The 26,497-nt window shown below is 43.1% G+C and overlaps 1 protein-coding gene across 2 annotated transcripts; it reads left to right on the top strand.

Moving 5' to 3' along the window:
- Positions 1-877: 877 nt before the first annotated feature.
- On the top strand, positions 878-26,497 carry GCS2alpha (glucosidase 2 subunit alpha). Of its 2 annotated transcripts, none has more exons than XM_067784651.1 (9): positions 878-1,027; positions 16,005-16,118; positions 23,055-23,196; positions 23,276-23,370; positions 23,546-24,049; positions 24,115-24,221; positions 24,282-24,749; positions 24,813-25,723; positions 25,792-26,497. In XM_067784651.1, exons 2-9 carry the CDS (start codon positions 16,018-16,020, stop codon positions 26,218-26,220), a joined length of 2,757 nt encoding a protein of 918 aa, XP_067640752.1. In that variant the 5' UTR covers positions 878-1,027; positions 16,005-16,017; the 3' UTR covers positions 26,221-26,497. The 2 variants fall into 2 exon arrangements, with proteins under 2 accessions (XP_067640752.1, XP_067640751.1); XM_067784650.1 differs by having other exon boundaries at positions 23,273-23,370.

Raw genomic sequence — 26,497 nt, 5'->3', positions numbered from 1 at the left:
GAACATAAAGAGCCATCTCCACCAGCACTATGATGAAATCAGCCACACAAGAATTCAGCAGTACAGCATTAGAGGCCATCTGAGTCATCCACAAAGAGTCGATAAATTCCCGGTGTACCTCGTTCGAAGCATCAAATACCTGGAACTCGCAGTTAAAGAAACGGCGACGCGTGTTACTCTGGAACAACTTCGATCTAGATACTGCAATAATTTTAACTCTTACTTATCCAGAATCAATCTCCACACATGCAATGTATGTCCTGTATGTAATGTGTTCCCACATGACACAAACCTTCTTTTCAATTGCAATGTGGAACCAACGTCTCTAACACAACAAAGACGACTGAAAATCATCACTCGGCGCTCATTTTTAAAGAGTGAGGGAGATACTGAACCTGATAACCCAATACTTGGCGATCAAAAGACGCAGTTTTTTTTTGGTATAAGCTTAGCAGGAATTTGAAATTTTGGCATAGCTTGAAGGAATTGATATAAGCAGACTTCGTTTAAGGCCCTGACTGGAGGATTGCTTTAGTCTTAGAAATTATAAGTTGATGAATTTATTTTACGAAATTTAACCTGGTACCAACTCCAGCTGGTTAATGGTCTGATTTTTCTTAGATATTTATTAATTTCAAGCCGGGGTATCAGCACTGTATTACTTCATATCGGGTGGCGAAAAGTAACCATATCCAGCGATTGGGTTATCGTGTTCATCATATCAACATGAAATCCTTCTTTGTCTGCCAGATTTCCAGAAAAAATCTTGCTACCAGAAGAATCGAAAATCACGTTTTCAAATCGCGATTTTTCAGACACAGCGATGCAATTATCGACAGCAAAATATCAGTCATAACCATTCTAAACAGCTGAGCAGCTATCATTTCTGCCCTGCATTACTGACTTAAATTTTTACAGGCAATTTGGCCATCTTCTGAAACTCAAACACTTCGAAAATTCAATAAAATCTTGATTTCTGGGATAATCGTAAGGTTATAAACAAAATAACTTGTTAATTTTGTTTTTGGTGAGTAAATGATAACATTTTTTCGTTGCGAAAAATCAATGGACATAAATTAGTGGGTAATAGAATTACCGTGATGTGCTTGGAACCGGCATGGTTTTTTCTTCTATTTTTTTTTTTTTTTTAATAAAAAGTTCTGTAAAACTGGAAAGATTAAACGCAAGGAACGGGTAAATAGAGTTAAAGAAGAACCTATTGAGCATTTGAATTATTACACATCCAGATTCTCAATCTACTGTGTGACGTGTCCGGAGAAAATCACTGGAGAAATATTCTTGCTTTGGTTTGTATGTTGCAAGTGCCGCACAGGAAATTTAATGATAATTCTATACGAAATCATGACACTCTTAATACATGTCTAAATTGATAATTTGTAAGTGGATCGATCAGTGCTTAGGTCTTACGCGTCGCAAAGAAGGACCATTCCTGCAATAATTTTGATGATATTCGGCAGAAGAGACTTGCCCAGGAGTAGCGTGTCACTGCTTTTGTTGTTGTAGCGATAAGGACTCTCCCCGAAGGCCTTGGGGAGTGTTATCGGTGTTGATGGTCCTTTGCCGGATGCAGATCCGGTACGTTCCTGTATTAAGCCCGACCATCTCGGGAACGATTTGTTATGACCACATGCGACCTTCTTGGCTATCTCGCCCTCCCACTCCCTAGATCCATGAGGAGTTCGGGGTCGCTGGAGCCTAAGCTGTTAATGAACCAGGATTCGCCACGGATAGGTGAGGTTGACAATTGGGTTGGAGAAGCTATATATTGCGCTGGCAACCCATTGAAAGGGTTGCGCTATTGAACCCCTTGAGATTGGTCGACTCATGTTGTGAAATCAACCCTTTGAATCATTTAATACGTCTACATTAAGGCGATTGTTAAGTGTAATACAAAGCTTTGTAGCTTGACATCTTCTGCGACCCAATCGCCATCCTGTTGTTGTTGTTAATGTTGTTGTTGTTTATGTTGATGTTGTAGCAGTGCTTCGCCCCATCCAATCGGTGTGACCGATCACAAATTGTCATCAATATCCTCTAACGGGAGTCCAAGGGAACTTGGTGTTTCAACAGGGGTGGACCATAATGAGAGGGGTGTTAGAGGCGTTGGTCCCACAATACAGTTGAAGAGATGGTTGGTGTCATGTGGGGAAACGTTACAAGCAGGACATATGTTTTGTATGTCGGGGTTGATTCTGGATAGATAAAGAGTTTAACCTGTTACAGTATCCAGATCGAAGTTGAGCTAGAGTGACACGCGTTTCCATAGAGAGTGTGCGTTCCTCTTCGGGCAATTCCTGGCATAGAGGTCCGACGCCTGTTTGTGGAGTTCACTGAGGACCTGCTTGTGTTTTTTTGCTTCATACGGCTGTGTTCTCAAGTGCCGTATTTCCACATAATGCTTACGGAGGTGACTCCTTAAGCCCCTGGGCGGTGTTGTCTAATCAATCAGATGTCTGTTGGGATGCCCAGGTTTCTGGGTATTCAACAGGAACTGTTTGGTTGGCATTTCATTTCTATTCCTAATGAGGATTATTCTAGCCTCATTAAGTAGATGACGTTCTGGGGACATAAGAAGACAATCCATTGCGGTTCTGAGTGCAGTATTATGGCAGGCCTGTAGATTCTTCCAGTGAGTAGTCTTTTGGCATGGCGACCATATCGGGGACGCGTAGCACGCTATCGGCTGGCCAATTGCTTTGTAAGTGGTAATGAGCGTCCCTTTATCTTTTCCCCAAGTACTGTCAGCAAGAGATTTGAGGATTTTATTACTCCCCAGCGGGTTAGGGGGCCAGAATATATCCGCGGTAGGTATGCCTGTCGTAAGAGGCGACTAAAATACCAGATTCAAGGGGTTGTGTAGCGCAACCCTTCAGGTTGCCAGCGCAATATATAGCTTCTCCAAACCCCATTGTCAACCTCACCTATCCGCGGCGAATCCTGTTTCACTAACAGACTAGGCTCTGGCGACCCAAAGCTCCTCATGGACGTTGGGGGTGGGGAGGGAAGTAGAGGTTTACGCCGATCACTTTATCGGCGGCGGCGGCGTAGGCGGCGCGCTGGCGTACGCCGATGTTCTTACTTGAAAGCTTGATTTTTCTATTTAAAAAAATAATATTTAGGAAAGGTTTTGTTTATATGTATTTAAGGAAATCAACGTGTTGGCCATTTCGGAAAGATGCGGGGGTTTTGCATCAAAATCTCGCAGACCGTTCAAACATTTTCAGGAGTAGCTCCTTGCGAAGGGATTGGCCCTCGTTCGCTTGCTCCAGTGAGGCTTCGAACCTAACACCGGTCTTTGGAATTGGTACTGCTGCGTCTGCTGAAAAGAAATAGAGATACATAAAATAGTCACACTTTTGCCTGTATATTTCGTGCAAAGCGTGGTTTCACCTAGGGTTAACTTCTAATAAAAATCGCGAACATAATTTCTTTAAATCATTTGTCGCTCCTTGGCGGTCACGCATAAAGGCGACTTAGGGTTACTGTTGTTGTTGTTGTTGTAGCAGTGCTTCGCCCCACCTAACAGCCGCGACCGATCACAGATTGTCATCAATATCCTCTAATGCTGATGAGAGGCAAGCTGCAAATTTGATTGGAAATAAGGGAGCAAAATGGCTTCGAGCGTCTTTGCCACTGGCGATAGGAGAGATATCGGACGATACGACTCTCCTATGTTAGCTGGTTTACCAGGCTTTAGTAGCGAGACCACCTTGGCCATTTTCCATTTCTCGGGTATGACAAAGGTGGAAAGAGACGGGCTTTTAAGCATCGGCATGGCTATGCCGTCTGGGCCCACTGCTTTGGATGGTTTAGCACGACCAATGGCGTCCTCAACCTCTTTAGCGGTGATGGTGATTGGTGACGCGCTGATTTTGTGTTTATGTGCGTGTCTGTTGGCCCTCCGTCTATCTTTGTCGACAGTAGAATGCATTATATATTGTCGGCAGAAAGCGCTCGCGCATTTTTTCGCATCCGACAGCACTTTGTCGCCAAAGGCGATGGAAACTTTGTCTTTGTCGGATTCGATAGGGACTTTACGGTGGACCAAAGTTTACCCACACCGGTAGAGAGGTTACAACCTCTTAGGTGCTCCTCCCATTTCGCCCGCTTGTGTTCATCCACAAGCAATCTGATGCGTTGGTTTATATCCCTTATTTGGGGGTCGCCTGGATCAAGCTGCCTTATAAGGTCACGTTCCCTCGCTAAGTTTGCGGCCTCCGCCGGGAAGTGGGGCCGGATTTCGGGAATTCTCCCGGCGGGAATGAAACGTGCCGAGGCGGATTCAATGACCTTGTGGAAGGCACGCTCCCCTTGGCGGGCATCAGTCGGGATAGGGAGGGCAGCAAAGAGGTTGTCTGTAAAAGATTTATATTCTTCCCACTTTCCTTTTTTAAAGTTTATGAAAGTGCGTTTTTCGGTGACGATGAAGTCGGCGGTACGCTCGAGCGAAATAAGTATAGGCAGGTGGTCGGATGCCAATGTTACCATCGGCTGCCAGTTGACGCAGTTTACGAGTTCTGCGCTCACGATTGAGATATCTGGCGAACTGTGACAGCTTGCTACCATACGTGTGGGGGCGTCTCCGTTTATTGTGCAGAACGTCGTTTCTTCTATTTGATCCGCCACCATCTCACCCCTACTGTCCGCCCGCAAGTTTGAATGCCATAGATCGTGATGGGCATTGAAATCGCCTAAGATAATGCGATTGTTGCCAGTGAGTAAGGCTCTGATATTAGGGCGGTATCCACTGGGGCAACAGGTGGCAGGGGGATGTAGATGTTGATGATTTCTAGGTTTGCATCGCCTGACCGGACAGATAGGCCTTGACGTTCTAAGACATTGTCCCTGCGGTCGATGCCAGGATCAAATATATAATATTGTACAGAGTGGTGTATTATAAACGCGAGGCCGCCTCTATTTCCGCTCTCGCGATCTTTTCTGTGGACGTTATACCCAGAGCAGGTCTGCAATGCAGATCGTGCTGTGAGTTTAGTCTCTTGAATCGCAGCAATGCGGATGTTGTGCAGCTTCATGAAATCGACTATCTCCGTAATCTTCCCAGTTAGTCCATTACAGTTTAACTGCAGAATTCTGAAGTGCATGGGGGGAGACGTCGCCACTCTGGGGGTAAGTGACGGGTGACTACGCCTGGGTTGAAGAAGGCCAGGACGCAATTGCTGTTGTGGCCCTGGGACTGGGCGTCCTTGGGCAAGCATTGGGGTACCCGGATGATTTGGGTTTGCGACTTGGTAACATGGCGTGATGAAACCCGTCGGGGGGGGGGCAGGAGCTGCATTGGGCGGATGTCGCAAATATATATATTCTGTGCTGGCAAACGGTGCAAAGGGAGGTAGGGACAGAGTCTGTTTCCCTGACCTACACGATTGCTGCCGGAAAAGAGGGGGGGGGGGGGGGGGAGAAGACGGGGGCAGGGGCTGTTGCTCAGCATTGCTTCCGACTCTACTACGGAGATTGTAGTTATGAGTGGTAGCAGCTGTTTGAGTTGTTGGCGCCGTGGGGCGCGAGCAGTAGCGGGTACTTGTTGTGGCTTGCTGAGCAGCGGGGCTGCTGGAAGGTAGTGGGGAGCGCTTAGGCGTAGACTACGGGACGCCCTTGGGCGTGAACAGCAAGGAGCCACAAAAGATTTATAAAAGCTACGTGGACGTCGGGTTTTGGGATCAAGCCCAGAACAACCAGTCCGATGCAACCATCCCTTACACGAGACACACTGAACAGAGTATGACCGTCCTAAAAAGATTCTTTTCCGGCAGATGCGGTAAAACCATTTCTCGGGACCGGGCCAGGAGACGGACCCGGATTGGATTCGATACCTTCCCGGAGCAAAAGAATATGGAGCAGTCCTGCTGCAAGGAGCTGCTGGGAGGATGACAATTTGTGGGAGGGACGCAACAAATTAAATGGGGTTACACTGAGATGACAGTCCTTTGTCGGGAAAAATCCCGAGTCGCTCAGGTACATAGAACCGACTGCCTTGGGAAGCGACTTAGGGTTGCTATTAATGGTCTATTAATACTCATGACTATCGTGGCACAGGGCGCCTCCAGTTGTTTTTTTTGTTGCGATGTGCGAACAGCAGGAATCCCTACCACCAGTCGCTACCACGCCTCCTGAGCCAACCCAGCGGGTCAGGGGGTTAGAATATACCCGCGGTAGGTATGCCTGTCGTAAGAGGCGACTAAAATACCGGATTGGCCTGAAGGTTTAATGTGGCCATATAAATCGTTCCCGAGATGGTCGGGCCAGCACCTTAATGATGCTGTGTTACCGGAGCGTACCGGATCTGTAAACGGCAAAGGACCATCACATCGATCACTCCCTAAACCTTCGGGGAGCAACCGTATCGCTACAACAACAACAACAACAACGCCTCCTGAGTCTCACACCATATGCCAGTACAGAAGCTATAGGACTGCGACTTCGAACTCATACCTTCGTCGACGTCACTTTCCTAGAAGCTCTAGGTGTAGCTTCGAAGACTATCCAACGGATGCTTTTGTTGCGCTATGCTGCCGAGCTACACCAGAGAAACACCTTGAAACGTTAGGGAGTGACTATTCGGCCAAGGATGCCGCCCTCGAAATCATAAGCAGTCTAAGTGGATGTTATTGCGACATGGGTGAAAATCGTATAATCCTCGGCGCATCTACATAATTAAAATTTTACAAGGACCCTGGACAAAATTTTTAAAATGTAGACCAAAGATTGCAGACGTTGGTGTTCACAACATTGATTTCAATAGTCTTCGTTAAATTAAATTTAGAATGAAAATCGACGGATTTTAAGTTGAAAGTTGTTAACTACTGTTTTCCGGCCTTACGATGTAGGAGCTCATTATGGATGACCGCGTAGCTTCAGTTTTTAGACAAGTTCGAATGTCCACTACGTTAGGGTAGTATCACACACGGTCATTAGTTCCACTGTCTTGGGAAAGCTTTTGCTTCACCACTTTGAGTGTTCTTGCGAAGGACAAAGCCTCACCTGGTAGATATATGTGCCTACGTATTCACATATGTGAAAGGAGCCGTAACGTGTAGGTGATATTTAAACTTGGTTGATAGGCTATAATCAATGTGATTCACTCCAAGGGACTAGTTTTGGATAGGGCCGCCAACTTTAGGAAATGTCAAACCGGGAGACTTGGGTGTTGAAGGATGAAGTGTGAAAATCAAAATTAACATTTCCGACGCTATTGTATAGTTTCGCAAATAAACAACAGATGTTTGAATGCAAGACTTAGTGATTTTTCAAACCCTTCTCATAAGTACATATATCCTCAACTTAAGTATGAGGTGGGAATAATTTCAAAGGAGTGTTTATGCCACTAGAACCTACCAAATGATTTTGCATCACTGATTTCGCTTATTCTTGAGGACAACTTAAAAACATGTTCGCCTTGGGTCATTTTATTTGCATTAATTGTTCATTATTAATTTTTTTCAAAAATGCAAAGTGAGCATATAAATTTATTATATAACTTGTCTTTTAGTGTTTTGTTTTAATAACTTGCTGAATTGGGTGATGCAAAGTCCGTGTTAAGCTGACATCGAAAGCGCCTGTTATTTTAAATAAATTTTTAATAGTTATAAAGAGTTAAATTTCGCAATTAGTTTCTTATAACTGTCATTGATGCCCATCCGTTGATACCACTTTCGACCATATCCGACCAATTTTCGACATGAACAATAAATGGCCTAAACAGTCTTAAACGAGTAGAAAATATAGTAACGCGCCGGACGCCGCGTCGCCGCGCCGATATTTTTGACATTCGGCGGCGGCGTGCGAAAAACGACCAAAATCGGCGGCGGCGTTTATCGGCGGCGTATATCTCTAGAGGGAAGGATGGTCTGAAGGTTTAACGTGGTCACATAAATCGTTCCCGAGATGGTCGGGCTAGCACCTTAATGGTGCTGTGTTACCGGAGCGTACCGGATCTGTATCCGGCAAAGGACCATCACATCGATAACACTCCCCAAAGCCTTCGGGGAGCAACCTCATCGCTACAACAGCAACAACAACAACAGGATTTTATTACGGCTCTGGATTTTCGGTACAATTGCGGTTGCATGCTCACTATAATGTAGATCCTGATCGAACGTCACACCCAAGATTTTGGGATGTAAGACAGTCGATAGCGTAGTACCATTGACGTGGATGTTCAAAGTGGTCGACATTTGGGTCGTCAATGTTGTAAATAAGGTCGCCGATGATTTAGTCGGTGTTAATGTCCGGTTTCGTGAGGTGAAAAAACTGGAGAGATCAGGGAGGTAGCCGTTTATTTTGTTACAAAGCTTATCGATCTATGAGCCTGGGCCTGTGGCCATTGTTGTGCATTCATCGGTGTAGGAAACGATGGTGGCGAAGGTAGCTTTGATATGTAAAAGTTAAACAAAAGTGGGGATAGGACGCCACCCTGTGGCACCCCTTGTTTAATTCTTCTTGGTTTTGATGTTTCGTTTCTAAATTGCACCGATGCCTGCCGGCTACCCAGATAATTTGCGGTACACCTTTTAAGACTTGGGGGAAGGGTACACCCTTCCAGGTTTTGCAGTAACGTGCCATGGTTCACCGTATCAAAAGCTTTTGATAGGTCTAGCGCTACGAGTACTGTTATATGGTGGAGGTTTTGATTTAAACCGCAATTTATCTGGGTGCTAATGACATTTAGCGCGGTGGTGTGCTATAAAGTTTTCTAAAGCCATGTTGATGACAGGCTAGTTACAAAATTTGCTTTGAAATAGGGGAGCAAAATGGCTTCAAGCCTCTTGGCTACTGGCGATAGGAGAGATATCGGGCGATATGTATCTCCTATGTTAGCTGGCTTCCAAGGCTTTAGTAGAGGAACCCCCTTGGCCATATTCCATTTTTCGGAAATGACAAAGCAGGAAAGGGACAGGTTGAAGCTACAGGCCTGCCAAAATACTGCCCTCAGAATTGCAACGGGCTGTCTTCTTATGTCCCCAGAACACCATCTGCATAATGAGGCGAGAATACTCCCCATCAGAGAGAGAAATGAGATGCTGACCAAACAGTTCCTCTTGAATACCCAGAAACCTGAGCATCCCAACAGACATCTGATTGATGAACCAGCACCGCCCAGGGGCTTAAGGAGTCATCTCCGTAAGCATTTTGAGGAAATACGGCACCTGAGAACCCAGCCGTATGAAGCGAATAAACACAAGCAGGTCCTTGGTGAACTACACAAACAGGTGTCGGACCTTTATGCCGGGAATTGCCCTGTGAATCCAGTACTCAAAGAAAAGTATCCAAAACTAGGGGAAGAGGAATGCATACTCCCCAGGGAAACGCGTGTCACTCTTGCTCAACTTCGTTCTGGATACTGTAACAGGTTAAACTCTTACCTATCCAGAATCAACCCCGACATACAAAATGTATGCCCCGCTTGCAATGTGTCCCCACATGACACCAACCATCTCTTTAATTGTAATGTGGAACCAACGCCTCTAACACCCCTTTCCTTATGGTCCACCCCTGTTGAAACAGCAAGTTTCCTTGGACTCCCGTTAGAGGATATTGATGACAATTTGTGATCGGTCGCGTTAGGGGGGGCGAAGCACTGCTACAACAACAACAACAACAACAGGGACAGGTTGAAGACATGTGCTAAATATTAGAAACCCTCTTTTCCTAGGCTTTTAAGCATCGGCATGGCTATGCCGTCTGGGCCCACTGTTTTAGATGGTTTAGCTTGACCGATGGCATCCTCAACCTCTTTGGCGGTGATGGTAATTGGGGACACGCTGAATTTATGGTTATGTGCGTGTCGTTTGGCCCTCCGTCTAACTTTGTCAACCGTAGAATGCAATATATACGAGTATTGTCGGCAAAAAGTGCTCGCGCATTTTTTCGCATCCGACAGCACTTTATCGCCAAAGGCAATGGAAATTTTGTCATTGTGCTTGGACGGATTCGATAGGGACTTTACGGTGGACCAAAGCTTACCCAAACCGGCAGAGAGGTTACAACGACTTAGAGGCTCCTCCCATTTCGCCCGCTGTCTTATAAGGTCACGTTCTCTAGCTAAATTTGCGGCTTCCGCCGGAAAATGAGGCCGAATTTCGGGAATTCTTCCGGGGGAATAAAGCGATCCGAGGCGGATTCAATGACTTTGCGGAAGGCACGCTCCCCTTGGCGAGCATAAGTCGGGATAGGGAGGGCACCACAGCGGCTGTCTGTAAAGGATTTGTTTTCATCCCACTTTCCTTTCTTTTTTAAAGTTAATGAAAGTGCGTTTTTCGGTGACGATGAAGTCGGCGGTACGCTCGAGCGAAATAAGTATTGGCACGTGGTCGGATGCCAATGTTACCGTCGGCTGCCAGTTGACGCAGTTTACGAGTCCTGCGCTCACGGTTGATATATCTGGCGAACTGTGACAGCTTCCTACCATACGAGTGGGGGCGTCTCCGTTTATTGTGCAGAACGTCGTTTCTTCTATTTCTCGGGATCAAATATATTGTAACGAATTTAGTGCAATTCCTCTTATTTGCAAACTTCTACTAACGTTCGAATCACTAAAAAATAAATAACTCCTCTATTCAATAATGCAAAATGGCCTTTATTAAAGTACTTCACAATAACACTTATACTTCGCAACTGATAGCTTGCTTAAATCAAACTGATTTTCGTGCCTCAACTGTTGCTGCTTTTATACTCTGTGCTGTGTCGCTCGCATACTTCTAGGCATTTCTATTTCTAGAATCTACTACTTATTTATCAGCTATAAACTTATCAGCTATAACTACAGATGCACGATTATATTGCTTCTCTAATAGCCCATGCGCGTGTATATGTGAGTGATACTTGCATAATTATTGCTTACTTTCGGGAGTATCTCAGATATATGCATGTGGTTGTGCGTTGCTTCTCCGCTGCGTGTACGTACATATGTGTAGACATAATGATTGATTCGTTTATGTAGATACAAATGACTGTCTGCTTTATTGTTGTTGTGGCTTCATTTACTTAGCATCAGACTAGTGATGTGAGTATCACTTAGTGTCACTAATATTCGTCACATTGCCCTCCACCTAAGTCTGATCGTCCCGATCAGACAAATCTCTCGATCTAACCGCTGCTAGCATCTCCAAATGAACCACCCTTCTATTTTGTGGTTTCCCAATGGTTTGTATGCGGTAGATGGTACCACTGATCTTCCAAACTTTGTACGGGCCTTCCCAACTGCACCGAATTTTGGATGGAACACCTTTCCGCCAATGAGGGTTGTATAACAGTACCAAATCTCCCTCCAAGAAACCTTCTGAGTTATTGTTCTCATCGTACCTGCGTTTCATCTTACTACTCATTATCCTGGATCGTTCCATCGCACTCTATTGTCCAATGAACTACTTTGTAGAGCTCGCTCTTGACAGATTGGCTTCACATAATCAGTATCGTTCCAACGTTTCCCAACAGTAGTGCGCCCTGGCTTGAAACCACCCTTGCATTCTTTCTGGGAAACTCTTTCGTTCGCTTTAGTGCGTCCATTAGGGGTTTTCAATACCAGCGTTTCTCTCGCAGGTACCTTCGGTTTTGATTTGTTTGGCCCATTCGTTCCATCAACCTTTGCCCGATCTACTTTCCTTGACTTTTGTGGTCTCTGTCGAATCTCCTCCACCAGCACTCGCTTACTGTTATTAGTTATTGTTCTCATCGTACCTGCGTTTCATCTTACTACTCATTATCCTGGATCGTTCCATCGCACTCTATTGTCCAATGAACTACTTTGTAGAGCTCGCTCTTGACAGATTGGCTTCACATAATCAGTATCGTTCCAACGTTTCCCAACAGTAGTGCGCCCTGGCTTGAAACCACCCTTGCATTCTTTCTGGGAAACTCTTTCGTTCGCTTTAGTGCGTCCATTAGGGGTTTTCAATACCAGCGTTTCTCTCGCAGGTACCTTCGGTTTTGATTTGTTTGGTCCATTCGTTCCATCAACCTTTGCCCGATCTACTTTCCTTGACTTTTGTGGTCTCTGTCGAATCTCCTCCACCAGCACTCGCTTACTGCTGAACCCTTTCTCCAAACTGAAGTTAAGTGGCACATCCTTGTTTTTATAGCGCTTAATCTTTCTCCGCATATCGATCCTGATGTCATGGTCAACTAAGAAGTCCACTCCCAATATGACTTCATCAGTGATCTCCGCCACAATGAATTTGTGTAGAACCATGACCTTCCCAATTAAGACTTCAGAGATCACTTCTCCCAGGACTTGGTTATACTCGCCAGTGCCCGTACGCAACCTTGCTCCAGGTAATGGCTTTACTCTCAGATCGAATCAAGGAATGAGATGCGGCCGTATCTACAGTCAGTACACGTTCTTTGCCATCGACATTCCCTCTGACGGTAAGACTGCTTGATTTCCTTCCAATTTGCGACACAGATATCACAGGGCATTCAATAGCTGGGTTAAGTTTTCGATCTTTGAATCTGACTTGCTCTTGCTTATCTCCTCCAGCTTTGCGTTTACGGCCACCCAAATTGGAACTACCAGGACCGGTGCTGCAATGATGAGCAATGTGACCTGGGTTACCGCACTTGAAACATTTAATTGCACCGTTATTTTTCTGTTGCGTTCCTTTTAAAGCTTCTAAAATTGCGTCGACCCACTCCGGCGTTTCTACTTCCACACGGTGTGCTTTGAAAACTGGCTTACACAGAAGCGACGCTGTTTCCTGAATCAGAGCATGTGATACCGTTTCGGCGAATGTTGGCTTTGGGTTTGCGTATGTAGCTCGCTTTGTTCCGACGTCCCGTATGCCATTTATAAAGCTCTGAATCTTTACCATTTCAGTGTATTCCACGGGTGCGTTCGCATTCGCTAAATGTGGCAGCCTTTCAACATCCGACGCAAACCCTTGCAATGTTTCACCAGGCCTCTGGAAGCGGTTCAGTAACTCCATTTGGTATATCTGTCTCCTATGCTCAGTTCCGTATCGTCTCTCTAGAGCGCCCATCAATGCTTCATAACAGTTCCGTTCGCCCTCTGGAATGGTTTGCAAAATCTCAGCTGCAGGGCCTTTCAATGCCATGAGCAGTGCAGCAACTTTATCTTCAGCATTCCAGTTGGTCATTGTTGCGGTCTTCTCATACTGAAGCTTAAACACCTGGAAAGGAACAGAACCGTCAAAGGATGGTGTTCTTACCTTTGGATTACTCGCTGAAACTGCTGGGCGATTTAGTTGCAACTCCTGTATACGACCTCTCAAAGCTTCTATCTCGGCATTAATTTTGTCCTCGAGCTGTACAATTTTTGTATCCTGTGCTTCCAGCTTTGATGTTACCCTTGCTTCCTGTGCTTCTAACTGCGAAGACATTTGTGCCACATGCAATAATAAGCGCTCCTCTTGTGCTTCCATCTTGAATGTAAATATGATATTGCTCAGAGTGGTGTATGATAAACGCGAGCCCGCCTCCATTTCCGCTCTCGCGATCTTCTCTGTGGACATTATACCAGAACAGGTCTGCTGAGCAGATCTTGCTGTGAGTTTAGTCTCTTGAATCGCAGCAATGCGGATGTTGTGCCGTTTCATGAAATCAACTATCTCCGTGATTATAGAAAATAATACTTTTCTATATAATTTTGAATAATTTATTTAAACTTTATTTTTTAAAAGATATTTTTGATGACTCGAAATATTGTAATTTTTTGATAATAATCAATAACCAATCTAATAATAATAAATTTAAAATATAACAAAGTAAATTTATTTTAAGTATATAAATAACCCTACAGTGATCTTCCCAGTTAATCCATTACAGTTTAACTGCAGAATTCTGAAGTGGAGCGGGCGAGACGTCATCACTCTAGGAATAAGTGACGGGTGACTAGCACTGAGTTGTGAAAGGCTAGAACGCAATTGCTATTGTGGCCCTGGGACTGGACGGGGGCTGATGCTCGGCATTGCTACCCACTCTACTACGGAGATTGTAGTTATGAGTGGGAGCGTCCATATGAACTGGTGGTGCCGTAGGGCGCGAGTTTTAGCGGGTACTTGTTGTGCCTTGCTGAGCAGCAGAGCTGCTGGAAGGTAGGGGGGGGGGGTGCTAAGGCGTAGACTACGGGACGCCCTTCGGCGTGAACAGCAAGGAGCCGCAAAAGATTTATAAAAGTAACGAGGACGTCTGGTTTTGGGATCTAGCCCAGAACAACCTGTCCGATGCAACCATCCCTTGCACGTGACACACTGACAAGAGTATGACCGTCCTAAAAATATTATTTTCCGGCAAACGCAGCAAACCCCGTTCTCAGGTCCGAGGTTAGGAGACGGACCCGGATTGGGTTCGACACCTTCCCAGAGCAGGAGAGAATGGCGCAGTCCCGCTGCAAGGAGCTGCTGGGAGGATGACAATTTGTGGGAGGGACACAACAAATTAAATGGGGTTACACTGAAATGACAGTCCATGGTCGGGAAAAATCCCGAGTCGCTTCGGTACATAGAACCGACTGCCTTGGGAAGCGCAATCGCCATCCTCATCTACTCTTATTTAAATTTGATTAGATCATACACATGTGTATTTAGCAGGCGAGCAATGGCTACCTCACGGAACTAGGCCTATTTCCGAGATTGTCGGCCAAATTCCTCAACGGCACTAGCTACCAAAACGTATCGTATCTATATTCGGCAAGGACCATCATAACCCAAGCCGAATTATCAATCTCACCTACGCCAGGCGAATCCTCTTACAAATATGAATAAATCATACACGTATTTAGTAGGCGAAGCTCTGGCGGTCCAAAGTTTTTCTTTTCTTCTTAGGGCGTGGGGCCGGAATAGCCCATAAGGTTCAATGTGGTAATATTAAATCGGTCGGGCTAGTACCTTAGTGGTGCTTGGAACGTACCAGATCTATACGCGGCAAAGGACTATCACCATCGATAACACTCCACAAAACCTTCGGTCAGTATCTTTCTAGCTATAAGAACCAGAACAATACCCAAAACGTTCGGGGATTATCTTTATCATTAAAAAAACAAGTAAAGGTGTCGTAAGTTCGGGTGTAAACGAACATTATATACTCAGCGATATCATAACAGCGATTAATGGTCGAATTCATATCGTCGGTACAATGCCAAAGTCACGAATGTGCCATTGTTGTTTTAACGAAATATTATATATGTCAAATTTTGCAAAGCCAAAACAACAAATGTGCATTTTTTTTAAAAAAACTAAAAAAAATATTTTTCAATTAACATTACTTAGTGGTTTACAAAAGTAAACCTTCCAATAGTGGTTGAAAAATACAAAATTAAATCTCTATTAATTAAATCTCTATTTTTAACAATGTCTTCCGCGTTTTTCTCAAAACATAAAATATGCACATTCGTGACTTTGGCATTGGACCGACGATATGTAATAAAGCATAAAGTTGGATTACAGTTACGCTTTCGATTGCTGCTCTCATGTACACAAAAAATTGGCAAGAAGCGAAAGCTCGAAGAGAGGCAAGAAAGAAAAAAATAAGCGTGGTTAAAACCAAAGTTAACAATTGATTAATGCAATATAAATGCAAGCGTGGACTTATTCCCTTTTTCCACTGAAAATAAAAATTTTTTGTTTCTTTAAAATTTAAAATTTGAAAACAAAATTTTTAGCATACATTGTTATTTGTAAAAGGAAGTGTATCAAGCTAAATCTCCAAAACGCTAAAAATGAACTCATTTCCTTTATCCACTGAACGACTCATATGTCGTTCAAAGTCGGCGTATAACAAAAACAAAAATCAAAAAGGAGCACGACCAAATTGAAAGAGAAGCTCGACCTTATCTCTCTTCTGTGGTATACCGCGCCTTGCATTTTTGTTTGTTTGTGCAGCGAAGGGAGAAATATAATTTCTGATAATTATAGAGTAGTATATATGTAGCACACACAAAACACTTCATATATTATTAATTGACTATATTTGCCAAAAACAGAAATTTACGTAATTTATTTGCATCATTGCAGTTGCAGCGTCAACATGCGTTTGGCAGCATTTCTCTTAATATTTTGCATATTTAAATATGCAAACAGCGTTGATCATACTAATTTCAAGACATGTGAACAAAGCAGCTTTTGCAGGTAAATATATTAAGTACTGTGAAGACCCCAAAATTACAGGCTTTCGGGGCCTCCACAAATTTGGATTTTCAATTATAAACTGAATTATAATAATTGATATATAATAAACTTACTTATATATATACACTTTTCAATTATAAACTGAATTATAATAATTTATACATAGGAAATGAGAAGCTATATACGTGCATCTGTAGTTATAATTATATGGCGGTGACTAAGTAAATTCTGGAAGCGCCTAGAAGATACCACGAGGAAATCACAGAGTATAAAAGCACCAGCGGTAGAGCCGCTAGAAGCTGTTTTCAGTTAAGCACGCTATCTGTCGGCCAATAGTTTAGTTTCATTTAAGCTATCAGTCAGTTTGGTTATTAAGCCAGCTAGTTGCAAAGTATAAGTGTTATTGTGAAGTACTTTAATATAGGCCATTTTTCCATTATTCAATATTGGAGTTATTTATTGATCAGTTTAGTGTGGCAAATAAGAGGATATGCAGTAAATTTTTTACAATTGGTGTCAGAAGAGGAACTGTTGAATAAATTCCAAAGACTTCGAATACAACTTGGACATGCCAATGCGAATTGAAGATCCAGAAACTGAAGAAGGAGTTGGAGAGCCGTGGATTGAATACAACCGGCATTAAACTCGAACTTCAGGCACGACTACGGGAGGCAATGGAAGCAGAAGGAATTAACGTGGAAGAGTATGTCTTTCATCTTGATGTCGACGAGACACCAACAAAAATTAAAGAGAAAAACGAAACATCGCAGACAGTTACGAGCACAGACTTGAACATGATATTGGCTGCAAACATCGACAGTGGCATCTCAGCTGGAATCGCAGTCGACACAGATTACATCCAAGATGGAACTCAACTGGAAGAACAGAATACATATATGGCATCCTAACTGGAATAGCAAGAGACACGCATAACATCTAAGATTGAAGCACAGGAGACGCGTATTTCCGAAATGGCACAAATTTCAGCACAGATATATCAGATGTCCACAAACCTAGAAGAGCAGGAAGCTCGTATATCATCGAAACTGGAAGCGCATATGGAAGAAAAACTAACCCAGGTTCATGAAGGCTTCAGTGGTCGACAGGATAAAATAGAGGCCGAGATGGATGCTTTGAAAGATCGTATACAGGAGTTGCAATTAAATCGCCAAGCTGTTTCAGCAAGCAATACGAAGGTAAAAACTCCATCTTTTGACGGCTCTGTTCCTTTCCAGGTGTTTAAGATTCAGTTTGAGAATACCGCAGCAGTGAACAACTGGAATGCTGAAGATAACGTTGCTGCACTGTTCATGGCATTGAAAGGGCCTGCAGCTGAGATTTTACAAACAATTCCAGAGGGCGAACGGAACTGTTAGGAAGCATTGATGGGTGCTCTAGAGATACGGAACTGAGCATAGGAGACGGATATACCAAATGGAGTTACTGAATCGCTTCCAGAGGCCTGGTGAAACATTGCAAGAGTTTGCGTCGGATGTTGAAAGGCTGGCACATTTAGCGAATGCGGTCGCACCCGTGGAATACACTGAAAGGTAAAGATTCAGAGCTTTATAAATGTCATACGGGACGTCGAAACAAAGCGAGCTACATACGCAAACCCAAAGCCAACATTCGCAGAAACGGTGTCACAAGCTCTGATTCAGGAAACAGCGTCGCTTCTGTGTAAGCCAGTTTTCAAAGCACGCCGTGTGGAAGTAGAAAGGCCAGAGTGGGTAGACGCAATATTGGAGGTGCTGAAAATCGCAAAAGCGGAGTGAGAGAGCTATCAAATGCTTCAAATGCGGGAAGCCCTGTCACATTGCACGTCATTACGATTTTGGTCCTAATAGTTCCAACAATGTGGGTGACCGTAAACGCAAAGTTGGAGGAGATGAGCAAGAGCGTGTCAGATGTAAAGAACGAAAACTTGCCCCAGCTATTGAATGACCTGTGATATCTGTGTCGCAAATTGGAAGAAAATCCAGCAGTCTTGTCAACGAAGGAAAGCTGGATGGCAAGGAGCGTACACTGACTGTAGATACGGGCGCATCTCTTTCCTTAATCCGAACGGACTTGGTCAACAGGAGAGTAAAACCGTTACCTGGAGCAAGGTTGCGTACGGTCACTGGAGAGTATAATCAAGTCCAAGGAGAAGTGGTATGTGAGGTATTAATTGGAAAGGTCATGGTTCTACACAAATTCATTGTGGCGGAGATTGTTGATGAAGTCATATTGGGAGTGGACTTCTTAGTTGACCATGACATCAGGATCTATATGCGGAGAAAGATTATGCGCTATAAGAACCAGGATGTGCCACTTAGCTTCAGTTTGGAAAAGGGGTTCAGCAGTAATCGAGTACTGGTGGAGAACAGTCGACAAAGAAGACCACGAAAGTCAAAGGTAAAAGTTGATGGAACGAATGGGCCAAATAAAGCGAAATCAAAAGTACCTGCGAGAGAAACACTGGCATTGACAAAACCTAATGGACGCACTAAAACGACTGAAAGAATTTTTCAGAAAGAATGTAAGGGTGGTTTGAAGCCAGCGCGCTCTTCTTCTGGGGAAACGTCGGAACGATACTGAGTATGTGAAGCCAATCCGTCAAGAGCAAGCTCTACAAGGTAGTTCATTGGTCAAACAACAGAGTGCGAGGGAACGATCAATCCTATCGCCAGTGGCAAAGACGCTTGAAGCCATTTTGCTCCCTTATTTCCAAGCACATTTGCAGCTAGCCCCTCATCAGCATGGCTTCAGAAAACTCCATAGCACTACCACCGCGCTAAATGCCATTAGCACCCAGATAAATTGCGGTTTAAATCAATACTCCTACCATAGAACAGTACTCGTAGCGCTAGACCTATCAAAAGCTTTTGATACGGTCAACCATGGCTCGTTACTGCAAGACCTGGAAGGGTCTACCCTTCTCCCATGTCTTAAAAGGTGGACCGCAAATTATCTGGGTGGTCGGCAGGCATCGGTGCAATTCAGAAACGAAACATCAAAACAAAGGAGAATTAAACAAGGGGTGCCACAGGGTGGTGTCCTATCCCCGCTTTTGTTTAATTTCTACATATCTAAGCTACCTTCACCACCGGAAGGAGTCACAATCGTTTCCTACGCCGATGACTGCACAATAATGGCCACAGGCCCAGGCCCAGGCCCAAAGATCGATGAGCTATGCAATAAAATAAACGGCTATCTCCCTGATCTCTCCAGTTTTTTCGCCTCGCGAAACCTGGCATTGTCACCGACTAAATCTTCCGCGACCTTATTTACAACATGGACGCCCCAAATGTCGACCATATTGAACATCCACGTCGATGGCACTACGCTACCGACTGTCCTACACCCCAAAATCTTGGGTGTGACGTTTGATCAGGATCTACATTTTGGTGCGCACGCAACCGCAATTGTTCCAAGAATTCAGAGCCGTAATAAAATCCTCAAATCCCTTGCTGGCAGTACCTGGGGAAAAGATAAAGAAACGCTCTTGACCACATACAAAGCAATTAGCCAGCCGATTACGTGCTACGCGTCACCCATATGGTCGCCAAGCCTAAAAACCACCCACTGGAAGAAACTACAGGCCTACCAAAATACTGCTCTCAGAATCGCCACGGGCTGTCTTCTTATGTCCCCAGAACACCATCTGCATAATAAGGCGAGAATACTCCCCATCAGGGAGAGAAATGAGATGCTGACCAAACAGTTTCTGTTGAATACCCAGAAACCTGGGCATCCCAACAGACATCTGATTGACGAACCAGCACCGCCTAGGGGCCTAAGGAGTCATCTCCGTAAGCATTTTGAGGAAATACGGCACCTGAGAACCCAGCCGTATGAAGCGGAAAAACACAAGCAGGTCCTTGGTGAACTCCATAGACAGGCGTCGGACCTTTATGTCGGGAATTGCCCGGTGAATCCAGTACTTGAAGAAAAATATCCAGAACTCGCAGAAGAGGAACGCATACTCCCCAGGGAAACGCGTGTCACTCTTGCTCAACTTCGTTCTGGATACTGTAACAGGTTAAACTCTTACCTATCCAGAATCAACCCCGACATACAAAATGTATGCCCTGCTTGCAATGTGTCCCCACATGACACCAACCATCTCTTTAATTGTAATGTGGAACCAACGCCTCTAACACTCCTTTCCTTATGGTCCACCCCTGTTGAAACGGCAAGTTTCCTTGGACTCCCGTTAGAGGATATTGATGACAATTTGTGATCGGTCGCGGCTATTAGGTCAAGGATAATAAGTAGTAAGATGAAACGCAGGTACAATGAGAACAATAATTCGGAAGGTTTTTTGGAGGGAGATTTGGTACTGTTATACAACCCTCACCGGCGGAAAGATGTTCCATCCAAATTTCGGTGCATTTGGGAAGGCCCGTACAAAGTTGTGAAGAAGATCATTGACACCATCTACTGCATACAAACCATTGGGAAACCACGAAGTAGAAGAGTGGTACATTTGGAGATGCTAGCAGCGTTTAGATCGAGAGATTTGTCTGATCGAGACGACCAGACTTAGGTGGAGGGCAGTGTGACGAATATGAGTGGCACTAAGTGATACTCACATCCCTAGTCTGATGCTAAGTAAATGAAGTCACAACAACAATAAAGCAGACCGTTCACTTGTATCTACATAAACGAATAAATCATTATGTCTACACATATGTACGTACACGCAGCAGAGAAGAGATGCACAAACACATGCAGATATCTGAGATGCTCCCAAAAGTATGCAATTGTAACTGTGGAAGTGTCGCTCAAAAATACAAGCATATGAGAAGCTATATAAGTGCATCTGTAGTTTTAATTATATGGCGGTGACTAAGTAAATTCTCGAAGCGCCTAGAAGATGCCACGAGGAAATCACAGAGCATAAAAGCACCAGCGGTAGAGGCGCTAGAAGCAGTTTTCAGTTAAGCGCCAGCTAGTTGCAAAGTATAAGTGTTATTGTGAAGTACTTTAATAAAGGCCATTTTTTCATTATTCAATATTGGAGTTATTTATTCAACAGTTTAGTAATTCGAACTTAGCAAAAGGGCAAATAAGAGGATTTGCAGTAAATTCGTTACAATATATAATTATAATACATATTAAATTATATATAGAAGATGAAAACTTTTATCGCAGAGTGTAAGAACTCACATAATTATGCACATACTTACGTATAAGGCGCTCCGGGTGTATTTCTGCCATGAAGTGTGAAGTGAAAACTCATCTGCCTTGCAGATGCCGTTCGGAGTCGGCATAAAACATGTAGTCCCGTCCGGCCAATTTGTAGGGAAAATCAAGAGGAGCACGACGCAAATTGGAAGAGAAGCTCGGCCTTAGATCTCTTCGGAGGTTATGGCGCCTTACATTAATTTTTTTTACTAGCAGACCCGGCAGACGTTGTTCTGCCCTAAATTTAGTCTATCTGCATACATTTTAATAAGCTTTTTCCGTCTAACTCTGCCCTCGCCCCTCTACACTTTTTCCTAATCTTTGTATTCACTCCTCCCTCCGTATTTTTCGCTTCATCTATCTCCATCTTCGTCTCATTCTATCCCTTTCTCAGTCCCCTTATCCTTCTCTCTTTTCTCTTCTCTCAAGGTTTTCTCATTCTTCTTCATATCTTATTGCCAGTCCCAGAGGGTGGGATGTATTTTGTTCCAGTCCCATTCCGAGTCTCAGTCCCAGTCCCACTCCGAGTCTCAGTCTCAGTCCCAGTCCTAGTCCTAAACCCAGTCACAGTCCGTATCTGGTCTACTTCCCGGAAAAAAGCATCGTAAATACTAATATAGGCAAATTTATATACCAAATTTCAGGCAAATCGAATAGGACGTATGTAAATAGGTGTGTGGGTATTATTAATTCATGTCTTTATTTCGGTTTCGAATGCATATTTATCAGCTTTGCCTGGTTGATGCGACTAACTCGAATATCACAATGAAAATTACTTTAAAGCTCTCAGGAACAGCTTTCATTTGATATCCATAATACACACACGTTCTAGGGGTATCCGGGTCCATATTTTGCCCTATATCTCGAGACCCTAGTCACCCAGCGGTGTAAAAATGACTCTGTACTAAAGCATACAGCAACCGCTTCAATTTGATACCCATAATGTAAAAACACATTCTAGGTGTATCCGGCTCCATGTTTTGACCTATATCTTGAGACCCTAGTCACCCAGGGGTATGAATATTACCCTCTACTAAAGCACTCATCAACAATTTCATTTGTTATCCATATTCTATAAACACATTCTAGGGGTACCCGGGTCCACGTTTTGGCCTATACTAGTCACCCAGGGGTATGAAAATTACCCTCTACTAAAGCACTCATCAACAGCTTTCATTTGATATCCATATCCTATAAACACATTCTAGGGGTACCCGGGTCCACGTTTTGGCCTATATCTCGAGACCCAAATCAACCAGGGGTATGAAAATTAACCACTACTAAATCACTTATCAACAGCTTTCATTTGTTATCCATATTCTATAAACACATGCTAGGGGTACCCGGGTCCACGTTGTGGCCTATATCTCGAGACCCTAGTCACCCAGGGGTATGAAAATTACCCTCTACTAAAGCACTCATCAACAGCTTTCATTTGATATCCATATCCTATAAACACATTCTAGGGGTACCCGGTTCCACGTTTTGGCCTGTATCTCGAGACCCTAGTCACCCAGGGGTATGAAAATTACCCTCTACTAAAGCACTCATCAACAGCTTTCATTTATTATCCGTCCTGCGTCCTGTGCGTCGATCCTGAATTTTCTTTGCTATAAACCTCACGGAGCCCGAGACCGTGGATATCGGTTCGTGCGTTCTGGAGTTATAGCGTCAGGAAGGAAAACCCGACATATTTTTATATTATAGACTATAACTAAGATATTTAAAAGAAGTTACTAATAATTTGTACTAATTCATTTGCAGACGCTGCCGCAAAGTGACACCAGATCAGTCTAAATTTGCTTTGGTACCGGGTTCACTCAATACATATTCCGATTCTGTAACGGCTGATCTAATACATAAGGATAATAAACATTTATTTACATTAAAATTAGAAGCTTTGGAGGTAGTTATATAATTAATTAAATGTAATTATTTTTCAAATATAAATTTGTAATCATACCTTCTTACTCACTTATTAGCAGAGCGACATATTTCGCTTGCTGATCGATGAAAAAACACCACTGAAGCCACGATATAAAGTGGAACATGCGCTGAAATCTGCACCTAAACCGGGAAGGTATACTGAAATTCTTGTTGAATAGCTTTGTAGAAACAAAATTTCATCTAAAAAAAAGATTCTGACCACAATTTCCAAATTAATTTTTATACGATAAGGGCAGCCTTTTTTTAAGTTCTCAATACGAATTTCCATTTCCGTATCAATATATAATGTCATCAAATTCTCATTTCAGCATTAAAGTACTCGAAGGTGATGCCGAATTAACCATTATCTCTGGCCCTAACAAAGCTATAATTATCGCTGATCCATTCCGTATTGATTTTTATCAAAATGATGTACTTACCGTGTCTGCAAATGCTAAGGGCCTTATGAACTTTGAATATTTGCGTCCAAAGCCTCAACAACCAGCAGCTGAAGGTGCGCCAGAGAATGCAGAAAATGCATCAGCTAATGAAGTACAAAATACTAATGATGAAATCAATGATCCCGGCGCTTGGGAAGAGAATTTCAAATCGCATCAAGACTCAAAACCATATGGACCTGAAGCAATTGCGCTCGATTTCTCATTCCCACAAGCTGAAGTACTTTTTGGCATACCCGAACATGCAGACACATTCGCGTTAAAATCCACTTCAGGCACTGATCCTTATCGCTTGTATAATGTCGATGTTTTTGAATATATACTCGATAGTAAGATGGCATTATATGGTTCCGTGCCAGTGCTATACGGTCATGGGTGAGCTTATATTTTATTAAAAAAAAAAAAAAATAACAGAAATAATTATTATTTGTTTTATATAGCGCCCAACGCACTGCTGGCGTTTTCTGGCATAATGCAGCTGAGACGTGGGTGGATATTTACACGGCTGAAAGCAATGTAGTTTCATCGATTGTTAATTTTGTTTCAGGTAAGTTCTAATTCTAAATTTCAATTCAAAATTAATTCATAGTAAACATTTTTGTTTTAGGCTCTCGTAAATCTGATCCACTCGCTGCACACTTCATGTCCGAATCAGGCGTTATTGATGCCTTTATATTGCTTGGTCCAACACCTCTTGACGCATTTAAACAGTATACATCGCTTACCGGTACCGCTCCACTGCCTCAAATGTTTGCACTCGGCTATCATCAATGTCGTTGGAATTATAATGATGAACGTGATGTTGAAGAAGTTTCAGCCAAATTTGACGAATATGATATTCCCATGGATACAATGTGGTTGGATATTGAATATACAGATGGCAAGAAATATTTCACATGGGATCAATTTAAATTTCCAAATCCACTTGGTATGATTAAGAATTTGACCGATTTGGGTCGTCATTTAGTCATTATTATTGATCCACATATTAAGCGTGACAGTAGCTATTTCTTTCACAACGATTGTACCGAGCAGGGTTTATATGTTAAGCATAGCGATGGCAGAGATTATGAAGGTTTGTTTAAACTCTTCTAGCTTATAACTCCTTTGAAACTTTTTAAATTTGTTTCTTATTTAGGTTGGTGCTGGCCTGGCTCTGCTAGCTACCCCGACTTCTTCAATCCTGCTGCGCGTGAGTACTACGCAAATCAATATGCACTATGGAATTTCAAAACTGTCACTGCCGATGTAATGTTTTGGAATGACATGAATGAACCATCAGTTTTTAATGGCCCCGAAGTGACAATGTTAAAGGATTTGGTACATTATGGCAACTGGGAACATCGTGATGTACATAACTTATACGGTCATATGCAATTGATGGGTACCTTCGATGGCGTACTCCAACGTGATTTCAATCAGCGTCCATTTATTTTAACACGTGCACACTTTGCTGGCTCGCAGCGATATGCACTTATTTGGACTGGAGATAATATGGCCGACTGGGGTCACTTGCAACATTCCATTAAAATGTGTTTATCTGAAGCAGTTGCTGGCTTCTCATTTTGTGGTGCTGATATTGGTGGTTTCTTTGGTAATCCTGATGCTGAGTTATTTGAACGTTGGTACCAAACTGGTGCTTTCTTACCCTTCTATCGTGGTCATGCACATATCGATACAAAACGCCGTGAACCATGGTTATACCCTGAAAAGACACGTTTGGTGGTACGTGATGCATTACGCAAACGTTACTCATATCTACCGTTATGGTATACGATGTTCTATGAACATCGATTGACTGGTGAACCGATTATGCGTCCATTGCTGGCACATTATCCTAAAGATAAGGAGACATTCACAATTGATGATGAATTCCTGCTACAGAATCGTTTGTTGGTGCGTCCAGTAATTCATCAGGGTGCCACGAAAGTCAATGTTTATTTCCCAGCTATTGATGATAAGAAGAATGGTGATTTATGGTATGATGTCGATACATTTAAGAAGTATGCAAATGTTGGTTATGAGAGTATTGCTGTGGATAGTTATAAGGTGAGAGTGATGTGAATTAAATTAGATTTTATATAATTTACTTTAAATACAACTTTTACTTGTTCCAGATTCCAGTTTTTCAACGCGGTGGCACAATTATACCCAAAAAGGAACGTATACGCCGCGCTGCAACGCTCATGAAAAAGGATCCATACACCTTGGTTGTATGCCTCAATCGCACGGGCAAGGCAGATGGTACCCTATATGTAGACGATGAGAAAACACATAACTATCGTAATGGCGAATTTAATTACATACACTATAAATTTGAGAATAACTTATTAGATGTGGATTTTATTGGTAAACCTCAGTTTAAGACAGTAGCTTGGATTGAACGAGTTGTTATTGCTGGTTTGGAACGCGTACCCAAGTCTGCTACACTAATTGTCGATGGTATTTCCAAAGAGTTGGAAATACTGCCTTTTTCTGAAGCTGTTGCTGTTCGGAAACCTGGTATTACAGTGCAACAGGTCTTTAATATAAGACTTAATTTTTAAAATGTTAAGCTAATTAAACGAAAAAAATTTCATAATGAGACTTTTTTATACTCTTACCCATGTATGCTCGTCATTTCCGTATGAAACGTAATTTGTATGCGCTTCAGCGCTTTTTTATTGACACCCAATCTGTTTAGCTTAAATAGACGTGTATGTATTTTTATATGTATTCACTTTATGTACTGTAAAGCTTACAATAAGGTCCGTGGGCATATCAAACATACATCCCATGATAAATAAATGTAGCATGCGCTTTGCTTAGAGATAAACAATTAAA

This window comes from Eurosta solidaginis, chromosome 4, assembly GCF_040869045.1.
Source record: "Eurosta solidaginis isolate ZX-2024a chromosome 4, ASM4086904v1, whole genome shotgun sequence".
NCBI lineage: Eukaryota > Metazoa > Arthropoda > Insecta > Diptera > Tephritidae > Eurosta > Eurosta solidaginis.
Note: the sequence above shows the minus strand (reverse complement) of the source record. Positions and strands in the feature narration are given on the sequence as shown.

Coding starts and splice junctions, on each gene's coding strand:
- GCS2alpha (XM_067784650.1), top strand. CDS start 16,018: ATGCGTTTGGCAGCATTTCTCTTAATATTTTGCATATTTAAATATGCA. Junction 24,050..24,114: donor CCAGTGCTATACGGTCATGG/GTGAGCTTATAT, acceptor TGTTTTATATAG/CGCCCAACGCACTGCTGGCG. Junction 24,750..24,812: donor CGATGGCAGAGATTATGAAG/GTTTGTTTAAAC, acceptor TTTCTTATTTAG/GTTGGTGCTGGCCTGGCTCT.